Source organism: Cryptomeria japonica, chromosome 6, assembly GCF_030272615.1.
Source record: "Cryptomeria japonica chromosome 6, Sugi_1.0, whole genome shotgun sequence".
NCBI classification, from domain to species: domain Eukaryota; kingdom Viridiplantae; phylum Streptophyta; class Pinopsida; order Cupressales; family Cupressaceae; genus Cryptomeria; species Cryptomeria japonica.
This window is the reverse complement of record NC_081410.1, coordinates 234833119-234852049: the sequence shown is the minus strand read 5'-3', so window position 1 is coordinate 234852049 and position 18931 is coordinate 234833119. Positions and strand designations below refer to the sequence as shown.

The 18931-nt window shown below is 35.8% G+C and overlaps 1 protein-coding gene across 5 annotated transcripts in view; it reads left to right on the top strand.

Annotated features, from left to right (window-relative positions):
• The window catches only part of LOC131071477 (upstream activation factor subunit spp27), a 74450-nt gene that overhangs the window by 28062 nt on the left and 27457 nt on the right, over positions 1 to 18931 (top strand). For 4 of the 5 annotated variants that reach the window (XM_058007358.2, XM_058007360.2, XM_058007357.2 and 1 more), the window contains exons 2-4: positions 1171 to 1282; positions 1686 to 1860; positions 15561 to 15784. In XM_058007358.2, coding sequence (XP_057863341.1) covers positions 1171 to 1282; positions 1686 to 1860; positions 15561 to 15784 — 511 coding nt within the window. The remainder of the gene's footprint in view (positions 1 to 1170; positions 1283 to 1685; positions 1861 to 15560; positions 15785 to 18931) is intronic. The other variant, XM_058007361.2, reaches the window with a different exon arrangement.

Here is an 18931-nt window from a genome sequence, read left to right as displayed (position 1 = left end):
GGTTCGCTGCCTTCTGAATATGATTCATTGAACACATAGATGCCTTGCTGTAGGATACCCAAAGTATGAAAGTAATTGCTTCTTTAACCTTCACATTTAGCAGATATACATTTCACATAGAGAGAACTTGTGAGTGAGTAATGAATGTGAGGTTGACATTTATTTATATGTGAAGCGAAGTCTTCATTAGGTCGGCTTTACTTTGTAATTAACTTTATTTATTATTTTCCCTTTTTATCGAATTGCCTTGTTGAATAGGGTTGGCCCTATTTATGAATGACACGTTAACTTTCATGTGGCGTGGAGTAGCGTGGGGTTTTTGTGAGATGCCGTGAGGTATAGGGCCCAACCCTACACGTTGGAGAAGGGGTTGGCCCCTTGGGCGGATTCCAATGTTGCCCAAGGCAATTGGAATCCGCCATCCCTAATTACAATCAACAACAGGCTGAGCGATATAGGATCAAAAGACTTTGAAGTAGGAGTTTGGATCTTTTAGAGGCTACTTTTGTATAAGAAAATGTTTTGAATTGATAAAAGAAAGATAACCAGTGGTCCTCATAAGGTTCTACAAATGATTGGTACTATGACTTACAACATAGAGCTACTTTACTCTGCAAGAATATATCTACTCTTTCATGTAAGAATAAATGACCTGAAATATGAAGGCTTTATGAAGAAGTATCCTTAACTAATTAGTGTTGAAGACTACACTGCTTTGAAGAGGATGGGCATATTATGCCCTCAGTGTATTGAATATCGAATTATAAAGTGTTTGACATGTGGTGCACATAACCTTTGACTTTGTTTTTTAATAATTTCTAGATTTCAAAATTTAAGGAGTAATTGGGCCTAGTTGGGGTTATGTTATCTCGATAGTCAAATTATGCTATATAAAGTAGGTGGAAGTTTAGTTTTGGATATGATATGGTGAATTCTGTTATCATTCTAAGGTTTGTGGAGTTTGGCCCCTTGAACCGGCTGATTTTGATCCTTATTCTGTTTTTATAGTGTGGATTTACTCTTTGTTACTCCCGTTTGTGAATTAATACTATTGTTAGGCTCATGCTGTTGTATTGATCTGCGATATATTGCTAATCTTGTGCTCTTGAAATTTTGTCATTTCATGAAATAAACTGAGCCTTAATATTCAGTTTTTAATTTGGTCTACAGTTCCATCAAAGAAAAAAAGAAAAGGGGAACGGGTGGTGGCTTTACTAAGTTATGTGGTCTTTCACCTGAGCTTCAGGCACTCCTTGGGGTATCAGAATTACCTCGAACGCAGGTCAGTAATCTTTGTCAAGGGACTTTTATTTATATTCTTTATGCTAAGTTGCTGAATCGTAGGATTTTTCGGGCGATTCCAGGTACAAAATGTACCGGAATTGGATTCTGAAATGAATCTCCTGTGGGTGCGTCCGGGGTTTGTGTTTGTAGATGCCGAAATATTTCTGAAATGTTTAGTGATTCTAGTTTGATCTTCTTGATATTCTTAAGACCTATGGTGCTGATTAGTGAACTCAAAATTTATGTCGTACTGGTGTTTCATACCCACGTTCCCATTCCCGTTCTTGTACCCGATTTGGCAACTTAGTCTTTATGAGAATTTCAATTTGCTAACAGTTTATTAGGTATACTTGATTTATTGTTGATTTTGATTATTTTTCTGTGGTTGAATCCTCTTGCAGGTTGTCAAACAACTTTGGGTTTACATTAAGGAACATAATTTGCAAGATCCACAAAATAAGCGGAAAATAATATGCGATGACAAATTACGTACAGTATTCAAAAAGTCTTCTATTGACATGTTTGAGATGAGCAAAGTACTCTCAGATCATATTTTCCGACTTGAGAAAGAAAATGGTATACTTTTTCTTTTATAAAGTTGTACTTCTTTGAAAGAATTATGATGTAATAGCCTTTTATTTAATGATCTTTTTTCTCACTCTCTTCGTCATATTTGGCACAATAATGCAGACGCATACATTCACAATGATAAGCATTGTACATATGTAAAGGGCCTTCAAAATGTTAAAGTTGCCAATCTTAGTTGATTACAATACTGAGAGTTCCTCTGCATTTTATATCTAGATAGTGAGTTTATCTCTATATTTGTCTCATATGTGTGTTTGGATGGACTATTATGAGGATTTCAGTTTAAAAAATTATGTTATTCCTAAGTTTGACTAATTATAATGTATTCCACCGAAAGATTCAAATTTCAACATGTAGATTTTTTATTAATTATATAATCTTGACAGAAAGATCTTGTTAATCTACCACACAGGCTGCCAAATCAGTTTTATAGGTTAACAAAACTTTGGTGCACTGGTACTGTGATTAGATGAGGGTACCACATGGGCTCTTTGTGAATGATTTGTGCAAGGATACACAATAATGATAGTAAGCATGTCAACAGATGAACCATATGAACTATCCTTGAACAGTAACATTGGAAGGGAGAGTATTTGAGTATTGAAAGCACAACTTGTGATTGTTGGGTGAGTGCTTGTTACAACACCAACTTTACTAGTATTTGAACTTTAAATGCAAAGTTTTCTAATTCAGAATTCAATTGTTGTGAGTTGATGAGTTTTAAATCTGCAGCTCATGTTGGCCTCTTGTCCACCTCTTGTCCACCTAGGTAGTGCCTTAGCTTTTGTGCTACCGGTTGCGAAATAAATTTATACTTCAATTAAACTTTGGTGTGCTGGTACTGCAATTAGTCTATTAGATGAGGGCTCCACATGGGCACTCTGTGAATAACTTGTACATGGGTGCCTTAGCTTTTGTGCTATTGGCTGTCTTGTGGTTGAAATGGGCTTAATCATAGTTACTAGAAGACTCAAATCCTGATCCTTTGTGCTCATCTCCGGTATTCAAAACATCTTCTTGTCTTGGAAACTTGTATAGGGATGTGTTCATACACCGGTGATTTCAAATAAAGTTTCTTTGTGTCTCTATGTGTCTCCTAAAAGTATCCCTTGAAAATCAAGAAACTTCCGATAGGTTTATCAAATATATGATATCAAGTATATTGGGATTTCCTAGAGTGCTGATATGTGGTTTACAAAATCTAAAAAGAACTAAAGAAATGGCCACATGTCAGAAGGGTTGATGATTAGGTTAGTTTTGAACACCGTACTTGTTGGATTTGACTTGGAATTATGGTGGCTGGCTCTATCATTATCGACAGATTCAGCTATAATAGTATTACCTCTTCCTTTCCTTTGCCTCTGCTTCCCTCTCCTCTCTTTCACTCCCTCCCCTGCCACCCACAGAAATAAAAATTAAAAAGTAAAAAACAATTGTGAAAACATTCCACATAATAGTTCTCTCAATCCTGAAGATGCATAATCTCTTTTTCATTTACAAATATTGGTCTAACAGCATCCATTGGAGTTTTTGATTGATGGCCACAACATGAAAAATTGGAAGATATTAAGTGGCAGAATTTGTTGTTGATTCTTTATCCTCAATTGTACAAACTTGGATAGTTAGGCTCTTGCAATTGCATAGGCATACTTATAGCCCCACATTGTTGCCCATCATATGTTATACATTGTTTTGGTAATGAGATAATTGTGGCATAGCTCTGTTGGATGTTTTTGATGTTATTCTTTTACAATTGGAAATGCATATTTGTGAGTTATCAACATTGCCAATCCATGCAGCATCATTATCAATTTGGGTGGTAAACGTTTTATGGTTCTAGAAGTGATTTTTGCTTCAAATGATGTGGTGCTGACATACATTATGTTTGTTCCATATGTTTATGCATTCTCGGAATTCAAATTCTACATTTGCACAGAAATAACTCTAAACACTAGATTAGATCAATTAAAAACACATAAAATCAATATATGCCCCTCTATTTGTTTGTACTCACCAATCAAGGATCAATGGGAAGATTAGTCTTAATATGATTGGGACTATTCCTTTCTAAGGATGGGCAAATGATCTTGTTGGCAGCTCTGATTATAGAAATAGTGCACAAACAATGTTGCATTTTGTTGTAAGATGGAAATGGACACACATGAAGATAATACTTTTATGTGATCGAGGCCATTGCTTTCTAATGAGGGATGAATGATCTAGTTGGTAGCTCTAATTATAGGAATTGTGTCGACACTAGAAACAATCCTGTTGTCTCTTGTAAGATATAAATGGACACACATTGGAATGTGTGCACACCAATTTATTAATGAGGAAGTCATTTACGATGTAACTTACATATTGTAAGTCACTCAATAATGTTATCACCCACAATTAATACATGAGCCATTACAAACATTCAGATGTCATTTTCTAAAATACATTCATACTTTATGATTGTAAATTATGCCTGGTAACTCCTTATAATCCTTTAATTGGAGAAAAGCTAAGCCTCGTTTGAAAATTTATAAATTTTAAAGTGCAAGTGATATTGTTATTATAGTTACAACCTACTCTTGAGTGGCACAATAATGAAGGCAAATATGTTTGTTGTCACCCAACTATCAAATGCAGTGATAATTAACCTCAATATGTTTGGTTTGGTCATGATATATGAGATTCTTCACCGCCTTCAAAGCACTTCAATTATTGTAGTACAATAGAGTTGTAACTGGATCTAGCTGCAAATCATATAGTATCCTTTGTTGCATTGATGTCATCCAACCCAATCTCTTATACTTTTGCTACACCCACATCCTCAATCATCAATCTTGTCTTCTTTAGACAAGAAGGGTCCTCATTTTGTGGGTCCAATCACTATAGGGATCAATCTCATCCAAATCAATAAGCTCTTATGATTTTTCCTCCAGCTTTTTTGTGCAAAGCTGAAGGTTGTATTGTACAATAATTAGTTTAGGTGGGGAAATCAGGGTATCGCCCCAAGTGGGGTCCCTCTCATGGAGGATTGGAGGCAATGCCCCAATGGGGTTGAGGGGCAACACCCCTTGCAGGTGTTGAGGAGTATTGCCCCTTAAGGAATTACAGGCAAGGGGCAATATCCCTTTTAGGGTTCAGAGGCAGTGCCACTATCATGTTCCTTGTCACATATAGGGTGGGGTTTAGGGGCAGATCCCTTTCATCAAAGCCCAAAGGGGAAGGCTTTGGGGACCACAAAAACCTTCAAATCCAGTATAAATCCTTCCAGTTTGATCAACAATGTTGAAATGCTAGTGTGTTTCTGTACCTATGGTGGAAAGGCTTATAACGCTAGAAGATTCTTGTCTGTTGTGAAGATGCTAGTGTGTTTCTTTTAACTTGCCAAAATTTGCTTACAACTTGCCTCAGAAACTCCACGTTTTTTCTTGAGAAGAATTGGGGCACAAAAAACTCACAAGTACTCAGTGAGTTGCTGAGTAGTTAAACTATGGTTCAGAGTACCATATTTGTATTTCACCTTATATACCTATTTGCATTCAATGTGTTGCTTACTTGGAGGCAACTGCAGCAACATCCAAGTATGATTATTTATTTGGGCATCATACACAACCTTGATTGCTAGTTTCCTTTTTTCTGGCCGTTTTCTTCAGCAAAAATGATTGACTCAGTCACAGGAAATAAGGCTGATGAGGGACACAGTCAATCACTTTGTGGAACTAATAAGCTACTTTCTTGGTTATCTGATATCTGTATTTGGGTAGGGAAATTCATCTTTCCACACCTTGTAATGTGGTGCAATAGGACTTAGCTCTTCTCCGCTATCAAGGTTGAGATGTTGAAGCATCTAACCCTGAATCAATGCCTTGATCCATATTAGACAATTAAAACTGATTTAGGCTAAGGGATTAATTTGCATTATCCTTTTGTGTACTTCCCAAAATTCTTTGCTCTTGGGATCATTAGATCAGAGTTCAACAAAGAAACGGCACTAGTTCTAGTATTAGGCATGTCAGTGCATATTAGTTATTACATGTTGGGAAGAAGTAGACTATAATACCACCTGAAGAAGAATTAGGAAATTATTACACCCCTATTAATTATGACTTTGTTAATAGGAGCATCAATATGTTTGTAAGCATTTCACTGCTCTCTATAACAAATAAAGATTTTTAACTCCTAGAATTTACCATCCGTATGATAAGCAAATAAGTTTTTCTTACCTTTTGCTTTTAACTTTTTTTAAATTATCTAGAAACATTGCACAAGTAGTAGAACCAAAGATGTAGATATGTTTCTCCTTTGGCTTCTTTTGGAAGCATGCTTCTCCACAAGTTAATTGCTGTAACAATTTTCATGGAATTTTGTTCAAGGGATAGCCTGTTGTATGAACTGCATTGCCCTAGTATCAAAATGGTAAATCCCTGCTGTGCAACATTTAGGAGGCTTCCTCCTGCATTTTGTCGTGGGGTGTAAGGAGTCGAGAGTTGCTTCAATATCTATTCCTTGTCTTAGTATCCATTGAACTATTTAGAAGTAAATTCAAATGAATGAGACCAAAAACATTTTTGGCTTGTTGTGAATTATCAGTTGGAAATAATTGCCCCTTCTGTCTTCCAGCCAAAGACTTTGCACATGTCTTGCTTTTATTGAAAAGAAAGGTGGAATAAGCACACAACGATGGTAATAAGTTCAAATGGCCATTCCTTTTGTACCAAAGAATGCTGGTGTTGTCCTCTACTGTAAGAGTGTGCAAATTCACTGTGGAAGAATCAACTAGTTTATATAAACATCTCGTCCCAATGCCAAGAGAAAACACCTTGTTTTGTTTCACATCACAAACCAAGCAGTTGTTACCACTGAAATTTATATTAATGATTTGGTTTTGGGTAAACTGGCTAATAAATATTCAGTGTTTATTCATCTTTGTACATACACCAAAGTGTTGATGTGTTTTTTATGCACTCCATACACATAATAAAATACCAAGTATGTTATCCTCTCTTGAACAAAGACCTCTCAGATGCTAAACTATGTGATCAAACGAGATGACTACAAGGTTCCGATAGTCAGGTCTTGACTTTATATTGTGGCTAGACTCAGTGTGTGATGTGATTATGCTGGAATCACAAGGGGACTTACGCTTATACTTGAACTCTGCTGGAACTTGAGATCTTAAACTTACTTTGAGAAAAAAGGGCAAAAAGATAAAAGTTTTTAGAAAGACTATGCTACTCCTAAGATCAATGATAACAATGGATGATGTTTGAATGAACACATCCCTTAAACTATGCTTTTCTTTGCCATGCTAGGAGCAACTTCACAAAACTAGTGCAATCTTCTAAGGATGATAAAGGCTTTCATATCGTGGACATTCACTCAAATACCCAAATATGGCGCAACTTGAACATATATCCATAATTAAACTGCTAATGATCTACTAACTATTATTATCTTTTGACCCACTATTAACCTTTACAAGTGAAAGATTGAGTCTTATATCGAGAGCTCATTACAATTTGAAGGCTCAGATTGATTCTCAAATCAGTGGCCAAGATTTTACAGTAAAACCCTAATTAGGGTTTGTTACAAAAAATTTTGCTCTGGCCAATGAAATAATTACAATGAATTGGACACATGTCCACCTTGATTTTTAACCAATGTGAGTAGAGGTTAGGTACATAAAACAATATTTGATAAATTGCCATGTGTCACTTGCTCTCTCTTTGAGAGAGTTAGGTATGATGTATCTAGGCATGTTGATGTGGCACAATCTGATTGGTTGTTGATGACTAAGGTGCCACCCAAATTGTATCATCTTTGGTGATCAAATCAGTAGCTTTGATTAGCTATCACACTTCACTTTTCCTTCATGTTTGGGAACTTTCTTTCCTTTTTGTGATGCATTTCCATCTTCAACTCCAGAATCTTGAAATATTTCCTTCCTTAACCTTCTTTGATCTTGAAATTCTTTGATGTAATTCCTGACTTCATGAATTGGTCCCCTTTATGTTGTTGTGGCATCTTCCATATAGTTTTCCTCCTTTGCATTATTGCGTTCTTTCCTTGCAAATGTTGTCTTCCAAATTGTATCTTTATCTTCTCTCGAACTTGAACCTTGATTCCTCCTTGTTGGATTGTTGAATTCTTCTGTTTGGCGAAGTCCTTCATTCCATACTCCTTGCATGAAACCTTAAATGCAAAACAACATTGAGAAACCCCCCTTTCTAGAAGCTGGAAATGACATTTAGAAGTTCTGGAAATTCAACCTCCAGGGATGGATAGGTGAAGTCTCAGGTCTGACTTCCCTTTAAGTCTGTTTTTCTATACCCAAAATATGCCAGATAACCTGCCTTTAATGCTTGATCTGCAAATTCGCCCAACAAGCTGACTAAGTTCACTTCATGATTGCCTAAACTCGTTTTAGGATGAAATGGCCTTAAAATCTGATTCTTGCCTCTGTCCGATTTTGATCTGAATTTACATGTCAGACCCTGTGAAATTCCATTAAATTACTTTGTATCATCGTGAAGGAATGATTTTTACCCCCTTGCATTTATATGCTTCTAACACCTCAAGTCTCCCTTATGAATGTCTTGAACTTCCCCCCTTGTCTTGCAATGTTCTTCCTTGAATGCTGATGATCCTGGGTTCTGACTTCTTCATTCTTCTTTGAAATGTGCTAAATTCTGATGTTGTATTTTCACCTTGCACATCATCTTGTCTTGAAAGTCCTTTGAAATTGTGAACAGTGTCTCGAATGTGCTGATCCTGAATTCTGCATTGGTGAGTATCCTTCCTACGCCCTTGAAGTGTTCTTCCTTTCTAACCTTCCATCCTCCCTTTAAAACCCTACAAGCTGATGGAATTCGCTTCAAAATTTGCTCAGGTCCGATCTTCAATTCACTGTATAAACTCGATGAAATTTGCCTTTATTTTCTGCTGTGGAATTTGCTGCCTCTCTGCTTCTGATTTGCCCTGTTGAAGTCCTTTTGCACTTGGTTCCTCATCTTGCATATGTTGAATTCCTTCTTTCTTTTGCTTCACTCCTTATCCACTTGCAATCAAACCTGCAAAAGAGACATAATTCAAATTAAAACATCATAAATAATCATTTCATCCTATAAAATTAATCACCTCCTCTTGTGGAATTATCCTTTACATGCCTCATTTAGGCCTAGGCCTAATTTCAACCTTACACGCTCCATTTAGGTTCCTTCTTTAACTTAAGTCCAATGTAGTTTCAACCTTCCACGCTTGACATTATCTATACATGCTTTGAAAGGGTAAGACTTGAGTCAGCCCTATGTTTAATCTTCCACATGCTTCATGCTTTAGGTCTCCCTTTAGGTTAGTCCTTATGAATCCACACGTTTCATTTTGTTCAAGCTGCTCACATGTTTTCATTCTTAGGCCAGGACCTAAATTTAGGTTCACACACTTGGTAAGGACCTTTTTCCATTCCTTAACACGTTTTGATTTAGGTCACATCTTTAGCATTTAGGTCCACACATTTTAGCATTTAGGTCTTGACCCTTTAGGTCAATCTTTATGATTTCACACTTTTTACCCTTAGGTCTACACGTTTCATTTAACTTCTTCAAATGTAGGTCGCCATCATTTTGCTTTGATCTACATGTTTTGGAACTTAGATTCGGACCTAAATCTAGGCTTACACGCTTTATGAGGACCTATCTCCATTTGCTCAACATGTTTTAAAGGTTTTAAGGATTTAAACCAACCCAATTTGTATTTGATCACATGTTTTAGCACTCCAAGCTGACTTTGCAAATAATCATTCAAGGTGAAGTGCCCAATAAACATTCCATGTTTTCCTTGCTTTTGTTTTAATTGTGGCCCAAACTTCCTTGTTTGTGAAGGTTGATTTGCACCTCGTTCCTTGTTTACCCTTGCATTTTGTTTCCACTTCCTTATTCTTTTAGGAAGGTCGATTTAAGTTCCTTATTTTTTGAGGTTAATTTGCTTCCCTTCCACATTTGTGGAGTTAAACTTGCATCCCTTTTCATCATCCCAGCCGACTTTTCTTTAGAACAAACATCTTATTTACAATTAGATTCGCATTGCTTAACCCTTCTCAAGTTGGCATTACTTCTTAAAATTGTTTCGTTTGTTCCATCAATAAAATCATCTTCCTTGTTTTGCTTATCAAATCAGTCATTTCCACTTTGCAAAGGCATTCAATTTCTATGTTTGTGAGGGTTGATTTTCTCCACCTTCCATGTTTGTGGAAGTTGATTTATATCTCTTCCTTAATTCGGTTTTGCCCTCTAGTTTTGCTTCTTGATTTAAGAGGATTAACTTGTTTCCCTTCCACATTTTGGGGGGTTAATTTGCATTTTTATCTATGTGGCCATGTCTTCTTATTTTTGTTTTGAACTTATAATTTTTACCTTTGCAATGTCGGCTTCCCATGTGTCTTGTAATTTGATTCTTGATTCAAGGGGGCTAATTTGTTTTGCCTTCCACATTTGTGGAGGTTGATGCACACCTTCCTTGATCCGACTTTATCTACTTGCAATTCGATTCTTAATTGAGGGGGGGGAGGGGTGGTAATATGTTTGCCTTCCACCTTTGTGGAGGTTGATGTGCACCCCCCTTCATTGTTTTAGAAGGTTGAAATTGCACAAGGCAATCCTCTTCTTTGGGAGATTGATTTGCTTAGGTTGTTGTGCACCCCCTTCCATGTGTTTGGAGGTTGAAATTTGTAAAAGCAGTTCGAATATTTTTTTTACTTCCTTATTTAGGGAGCTTGATTCACACTCTCTTCTTGCCTTGTTAAGTTGACTTCCTTCTTTGAGCGATTAGACTTTAAGTGGTTATGCAAAATGGTGTGCCCTAAGGGTTCCATGTTTTTTGAGGTTGGCAAATCACTCAATTTTCCTTGTTTGTTAAAGAAAACTTCCATGCTTTGGAGGGTAAATTCACACCCTCTTTCCTTGATTGTGAACCTTGATTCACATCTCTTCCATACTTTTGGAGCTTAAACTTTCCTCTTTCTCGATTTTGAAGGTTGGTCGATCACTATACTTGCTATCTTTTACTCTTGTGGTTGATTAACTTCTTTGTTTAGGGAGGTAAATGCGTACTTTCTTCCATGTTTATGGAGGTTAATTCGCTGTCTTAGTTGTTTTAGCCGCTCAATCAAGGATTTCAAACTTAGCTTCTCAAAATTGTCCCTTAAAATTGCTAGGACTCAAAAGGCTCAAAATGCTGTAAGATTAATTTTCATTCCAAAAAATTGCTCAAGGTTAAAATGCACAAGAGAGATTCAATTTTACAAGGAAGATTTTATTTCCTTCAAAATCATTATTTTCCAAAAATCAAACCCTAGAAGGAAATTTCCTAATTTGCTTGCTTACCTTGACTCCTTCCTGACAACCTTGGCAATTCTCGCAACATATTGACATTATTGACAACTTCTTACAATCTCTAGCAATTTAGCAACGTGATCTCAACCTGACATCTCTTACTCACTAGCAAAGGTTAACAACTAAAGAAACTACTGCCAAGCTAAGCAAACTAAGAAAACGACCACCCTAAAAAGCGAAAAGTGGGGGTCCCCATTTGCAATGGGGCGATGTGTGAAAACGTCACAACAATTGGGTTTTGGATAAATTGGCTAATAAATATTGTGTTTTTTCATCTTTATGCATACACCACCCAAAACACATGCTTTAGAACATCATTAACAATAATGCAAGCATCACCTTTACCTTGTACTGCCCGAGACCAACCATCTCCTTAAGATACTTATTTTGAATTTGTATTAGTTGTGGTAAAATTTACATTTCAGTCTCTGTGATACAAGACTGTTTTTTGTGAAATAGGTATGGGGCCTTACAGTCTAAATTATTTAAGCGGGGCTGTCAGATTATGCCAGGCTTTGAACATGAAGTGACAACTCATTATATTGGAAAAAAAAAAAAAGCTTATGGTGTTTCAGTTAACTCATGCCATCCATCACCTGTAGGTGCAGGGTTCTGGTATGCATAAAATCAAATCATTGCCTTATGCCTTATATACTGTGCAATATGCTCTTCTAAGCTTGCCTTCCCCATGCTGTCATTGGTGGGTTAAACCCCAGGGACAGTATTTCCTCATTGCATCCAGAAAATCCAACCCGCGCTAGTTGTATTCAATGGCTCATGTTCATGAACATTGCCAGTTGAAAGACTGCTCATCCCCAGTGACAACTGTCACATTTGGCATCCTTCAAGTCATTATCTGTAAAGTAGTTCTGCTGGGTTCATGTAGGTATTAGGAAAGCAGAACATATGTGCTTATCAAATAAATTGGACCATAGTTGAAAAACTCGGACTCGCCACGGAATCGGCAAACCAAAAATTTGGACTCGGACTCAGACTCGTGAAAGACTCATGAAAGACTCGGCAAGGACTCGGCAAAAAAAAAACCATAGTTTTACAAAAAAACATAAAGAAATTAATGCATTTAGAGAACATAAGAGCCATAATTGAAACATTACACATGTCACATACTCATAGTTTCAAACTTTCAACTCTAAAATGTATAATACCAAGATTTCCTCAATGCTAATTATGCTTTTATATGGAGCCTAATCAGACTCAGAGGTTAAATTTTCCCTACTTCCATCGGCGCAATTTCCCCCTATATTTTTCGACGGGGGTTTGGGGGCAGCGCCCCCAAGTTGGGGTCAAGGGGCAGTGCCCCTTGTGCGCTCCCTCAGTTATTATTATATAAAGGCGCCAGGTGTTATTTTTCTTTTATTTTTCAAGGCGTTGGGTGTTATTTTTCTTTTATTTTTCACTCCCTCAATTATGCCAAATGAAGGCAAATTTTTTTAAAAAAACTCAATTTTAAAGCTTGCATGACTTATTTTCTGGGTCGCGCGAGTCCATCTGAAAGACTCGTGAGTCCATGCAAAAGACTCGCGCGAGTCCTTGCAAAAGACTCGCGAGTCTTTCAGATGGACTCGTGGCTCCCATGGACTCGCGAGTCCGTGGCGAGTCCACGAGTTTTAAAACTATGAATTGGACTATGACTTTTTCATTTGAACAAATCTGTAGTCGCGAGTCCTTGCAAAAGACTCGCGAGTCTTTCAGATGGACTCGTGGCTCCCATGGACTCGCGAGTCCGTGGCGAGTCCACGAGTTTTAAAACTATGAATTGGACTATGACTTTTTCATTTGAACAAATCTGTAGTTAGTCCTCCGACTTGGTGGAAGTGTCACATCCTCTAGAGACCATGAAAGACAGAGGCAGAATCATATCTCATCACTGCCTTGCCCACTATAACAAGTAACATCCAAGAAATGTGTAAGAATATCGCTGAGAAAAGGCATTCAGAACCCGTGCATTTCAAATTTAGTGTTTGCATCTGCACAATTTTCTGCTGCATTAATTTTGTAAGAGCTCATAGAATAACTGTTCTAAATGGTACTCACCAAAAGAGTTGGAAGTAGTTTGTACAAGAATTTCATTTACCCCAACTTGTAAAAATGGGAACAGATACAGGCTGAGAACTCAGTTGATGCAACAATCAGGGGTTCTGAATTGACTGGCCCAGTTTACAAGCACAACCTTTGCCTCTGCTGCTCCTAATTGAGATGCATGCCCTTCTATGGCTTGTAGAAGTGAATGCTTCTCAGTCCGCTTATTTAGTCAATGACTCCACCAAATGTTTGGGTTGGTTACAACAGTTGGTCCTTTCTCATGCATGTGGATGGTGAAGGGGAAGAGTTTCAACCCTAGGCGACTGCTGTCGATTAAATAACTCAAAACAGAAATTATTCAACAGCAGAAAATTAAATTTCTGAACATTGCATTAATCACACAATACATGAAACTTCAAAGTATGACAGTTAAACAAATACACAAATAATTACACCTTCAAATCAGCTTTTCATTCCTTTGAAAAACTTATTAGGAAACCTTTACAAATCCTTCATCAAACAGCTGCATGGATTTTGTCACTGTATATCATTCTTCTACCTTGTGCCTATCTTTATACTATTTAGCAATATATAATCTTCAAAAATCTCTTTATCTCTTGCAAGATATTCAAGTTTGAATGTAAGTCTAAATAATTAAATGTATTTCTACACTTTATTAGACTTAATTGGCTAAATAAATGGTTTTCACTTTTTACCAAAAGTGAAATGCAAAATAGAATAACTTGACCACTCCCAACTCGTTCACGTAGAAACTGTGTGCAAGACCCTATCTGAGCTAGAAAACTCAACAAAAGGGTGAGTATTTGATTGCTGTCCATAGATGCATACTTGCTAGCACAAAGCATACTGTTTTAGAGAAGGGGCAGGGCTTGTGATGTTGATAATTATCCTTTTTGGAATGGAACCCTTTGGTTCTAAGGGATATAAAATGCAAAACTGTCTCAGCAGCTGGGCCCTTTGTAATTTTTCTAAATTTTCTTTTTGACTGTTGTGCAGAGTTGTGCTGTAAATCAATTAATATTACATAGTTCTAGCATATGTCACAGAGCACATTTCATTAAAAAAATCCAAAATATAGTCAACATTAATAAAAACTTTAAAATTTGTTAAAAAATGCCATCAAATTTGTACAGTTTGTGAGGCAGAAAGTTCAGCAGGTGCTCAGTGCCATCAATGCCTACTTTATCTGAAAAGGAAAACAATCCTGTTGAAAACTGACACAGGCCTGTTCAATCTTGAAATTGGCTATGTATTGCAATATACTATAACTAATAATTCAGAGAGGCTTAGTGCAACCAGAGGAGTCCATTGGCTCTGGATAAGCTTCTGTGTTTCAGTGCAGACAAAATGGAGTTTGGAAGGATTTTTGTAGTAAAAATAACTGTGATTTTATTCTCCGCTTTAACCAACTCTTGGCAGTGGCAGATATGATGAACCTGGTGGAAAAGCTCCCGGTCAACGGTGTTAAGTGAATGGCCACGAGCCACATTGAAGGAGATAGAGATAATAACACCAGTTGAAGATGAAGACTATTATATGATAAACAACGTAAGGGGGGCTAATGCACCTGGTGGTATTTTATTACATGCTTGTTTTCTCTCCACCCGTTCACATTCAAATGTCAAAATAGATTTAGTAGTCTTTTTATTAGTATTTATTATTTTATAAACTATTATTAATATTTAATATACTTAAGATATATTCTGATTTCACTTTTAAGTAAAATTTAATATTTTTTTTAAGTTTTTTAAGTTTTGACATTTCTAAATTTTTATAGTTTTACTATTTTTTAATTTAAATTTAATATAATATGTTGATATAAATATAGAATTGTAGATATATATTATTTGAATTCAATAATATTTTTTTTCCCTAATTTTATTGGTTGACGATTTTTTCCCAAATTTTTATGTCGCTGAACTCGAACTCAAACATGAACCTTGTGACATAGATTCTGTCAAGTTCCATGGTATGACTATAGATATATCAAGATTCAGTTTTCTGGTTCTCCGGCAATTATTTTGTAAAGATAAATGCTAATTTTTCTGGTAACCTCATCACAATAAGTTTCTGTTGATCGGCATGGGTTAAACCTAATGTACATACCTGTTAAACTATTAATATTACACCGAGTTTATCCCCAAAAAGCTAATGATTGGTTGATTTATTGGACATTTTCCTATTGTCTATTGGACTATCATGCATATTCTGTCACTGATGTTTCTGTCACCTTGATAATAGAAGGTTCAGAGGACCCAGAACCAAAGGCAAAACGGCAGAAACCTGAAAAAACGGAAGGTGGAAAAGGGAAAGGAGGAGGTGGAAAAGGAAAAACTTCAGGCTTGTGTTCTCCTCTTCCCCTCTCAGATGCTCTTGTAGCATTTCTTGGAACTGGTGAAAGTGAATTGTCAAGAGCAGAGGTAGTCAAGCGTATATGGGGATATATAAAGGATAATAATCTACAGGTGAGTTGCCTTTGATGATTAATTTCTTTTTAGCAAGTGTTGTATTTATTTATCTTATGGTTATGTACTTTCTAATGCATATTTGTCAATAAAAAATGAAATTTTTTCTTAGGAAGAATATGCTTTCAGTCACCATTTTTTTAATCAAGAGTTTGGAGTAATTTAGGTCCGTGTAAATCATTTGCTTTTATTTACTTTATCATTCTGTTGGAAGATCTGTATTTATAATCTGTCATTGGATTATGTTTGACTTTGCTAGGCAGTCATTTAAGATCCTGTCTCTGTTTTTCTCAACTTGATATCCATTTCTTGTGTAATTGGTGTAAGGAAAGTGCATTTGTGGTTTTAAATGTAAGACTACTTATATTTAAGTACAAGTTTTTAATGGGCAGCTGACAAAGGCCACTTTCTTGAGTCATGATTTGGCAAAAGGGGATTTAAGTTATCATACTCCATAATGTAGCTTTATTTCTTTGGGCACTATTTTGGCTTTTCATATAATTTTTATTAAAGACAGTAGATAAATCTATCTATTTTGGCTGCCTATGGGCTATAAAATGCCATTGTTATAGTAAGTTTGTGAATTTTGCCATGATTTAATATTGTTATTCAAGGGTCATTGCCAGATCCCATGATAATCAGAATCTTCATTTGTAGAAGGAAACTATACATTAAAATCACTTGAATAACGGAAAGCTGAAGTCTCTTGTAGTGTTTTGGATGTCTTGCAGGTCATGGTACATGAAGGGAATCATTTATTCAAGTACCGTATGATATTGTTGGATATGGCTATATTGATTAACTGGGTTATGTGTATTATTGAACATGATATCTCAGTTCTTAAAGTTTTCATAGTTTGTTTACATTTTTTAAGCTTTTGGATTACCTGTGTTTGAGTTTGTTTAGTTGGTGCTTTGAGTCTCAATTTTTTCTTGATTTATTGCCAGAAATTGCAGGCATCTCACAATTAATCATGGCATTGATAAGTATCCAGATTTCACTGTATTGAGTCCAGATAATTGGATGTAATCAATTGTTGCTCAAGTGCATCTGGTCTACACTCCCTTGAGGATATTTGTCTAATCCCTTGCCTCTCCCTCAAGTTAAGGGTTAAAAATGCTTGTTTGATGTTTTCATGTGTAATGTTCTTTAAAATGATTCAACCACGCTTAAACCCTTCCTTCCAAACAAAGAACTAATTCATCTATATTGAGGAATATAGTGTTGGGGCTAGGGATCAAAGGGTCATGAGTACAGCATTTGTACTTATCTGTAATGTAAAGCTGGAACTAATTATATGAGAAGAAGATTGAATATTTTGGATTAAAAATCCTTTTTTAACCAACAAAATTTGAAATCCAAGAAAAATATGCCTCTTTCTCTTAAGTCATGATTTTATGACCAGAAAAATAACAGTACTGGAAGCTCGAGGTCAGATTTCATTTACTATTTAAAACTCCTATTTTGGTAAGTTTCTATAAATGGCACTAAACTCACCTTTGTATCATATAGATGTATTATCAATCTGGCTCTATAATGGAGAGAAAATATGCTGCAAGATAAGGTTCTGATTTAGATGAAAAAATAGTTCTGTTAATGGCACAGAATTGTGGTGCAAGGGAATTCATGGGAATTTTTTTTTTGATCTTGCATGTTTGAGACAAGTATGTGATCTTAGAGGTGACATCATTTTAAAGACCTATTTATCAAAATTTGGAAGGACGATGCTTGTACTTAAGTTCAGATGAACATTGGAGAATATTTTTCTATCGTCATGGAGACAACTTGTTGCAGTCACAGGATCGGAATTATTGCAAAGAAATTGGTATTATTGTGGATGATATGATAGAAGAATTTTTTAAAATGATCCTAATATAGGGGCAAAGAATGTGAGTCCGTTAAAGGTTGAAACAAAAATAGAATAGACAAATTAATGTGGAAATATGAGATACATGGGTTATGTAATTGGAAGTCTATTTTAGTGAGCATAAATAAATGGAGCTCAAAGGATTGATTTTTCATGCTTTGAGATGATCGATCATGCTCTTGTATGGTGGGAAGCATCTGTTGCAAATTGTAACACAAGGAAAAACTCAATAGTTGATAAGTGAATCCATAGAATTAATAAGAAGGAATTCCTATCCCTTAGGACATAAGGTTGATCAAAAAATGAAATGGATAAATTACTAACAACAAAGTGGTCAAAGTGTGTAGAATTTTATCATGAAATTTTGATGACAAACTATGATGAATGGCATGGATCTTGAAGAGGAGGGCATGATGGCAAAATATCTTGGCAGACTTCATGCTCACATATGGAAGAGGATAGTCACCACTAATTCAAAGGACTTGGATGAGGCGTTTTCCAAGCATACCATGTAAAGGAGGAGAAAAAGAGGTATTAAAGGTGAGTTTGAATTCAAAGGAAATATACAATAGTGCAAAAAAAGATTGTAAGGAAAAATGATGATAAAAAGTACACAAAAATCATTATAGTCACTACAATTTAGATGGGCTTGTAAGTTCAAATTGTTATATGCTTCATCTTGAACTACATCCTAAGAATTAAAATAAAGGCAAAGGAAAAAATATGAAGAATTCCATGCCTACTTTTCATTGAAGATGAAACGGAAATATAGGATAGTTCAAATGTTGATGACAAGCTAGGATGCATGGCCACTATAGAATATTTTCTTGAATAGATCAACAAACCTTCTAAACAGAAGATAATTGATACTTTAGTAGATGCAGGTCACAATGTAATCTTAATTCCAATTTTTGATTACATTTTCTTGGGCTTAGATATACGAACATTCACATCCATACTGATTGGGATGGGTTAAAATAGGTACATGTGAGATACAAGCAAATAAATGGTGTAATTCAACATTTGGATAAATGCACACTTCATAGATGAGATAGATGTTGATGTCATCCCCTTGATTCTTGAGATAAAGTTCTTGGTAGTTCATCCCCTATATTCATGAGAAGGGCTAATACGTATATGTGGGTCAAGGATGCAGTCAAATATACAATCGAAGGACATGAGAGAAGGGGCAAAGTAGTATGGTAACTGCTAACCAAACAATCAAATTAATTTAGGAAATTAATTTGTTTTACTTACTTTTGCTTAAATATAAGAATGAA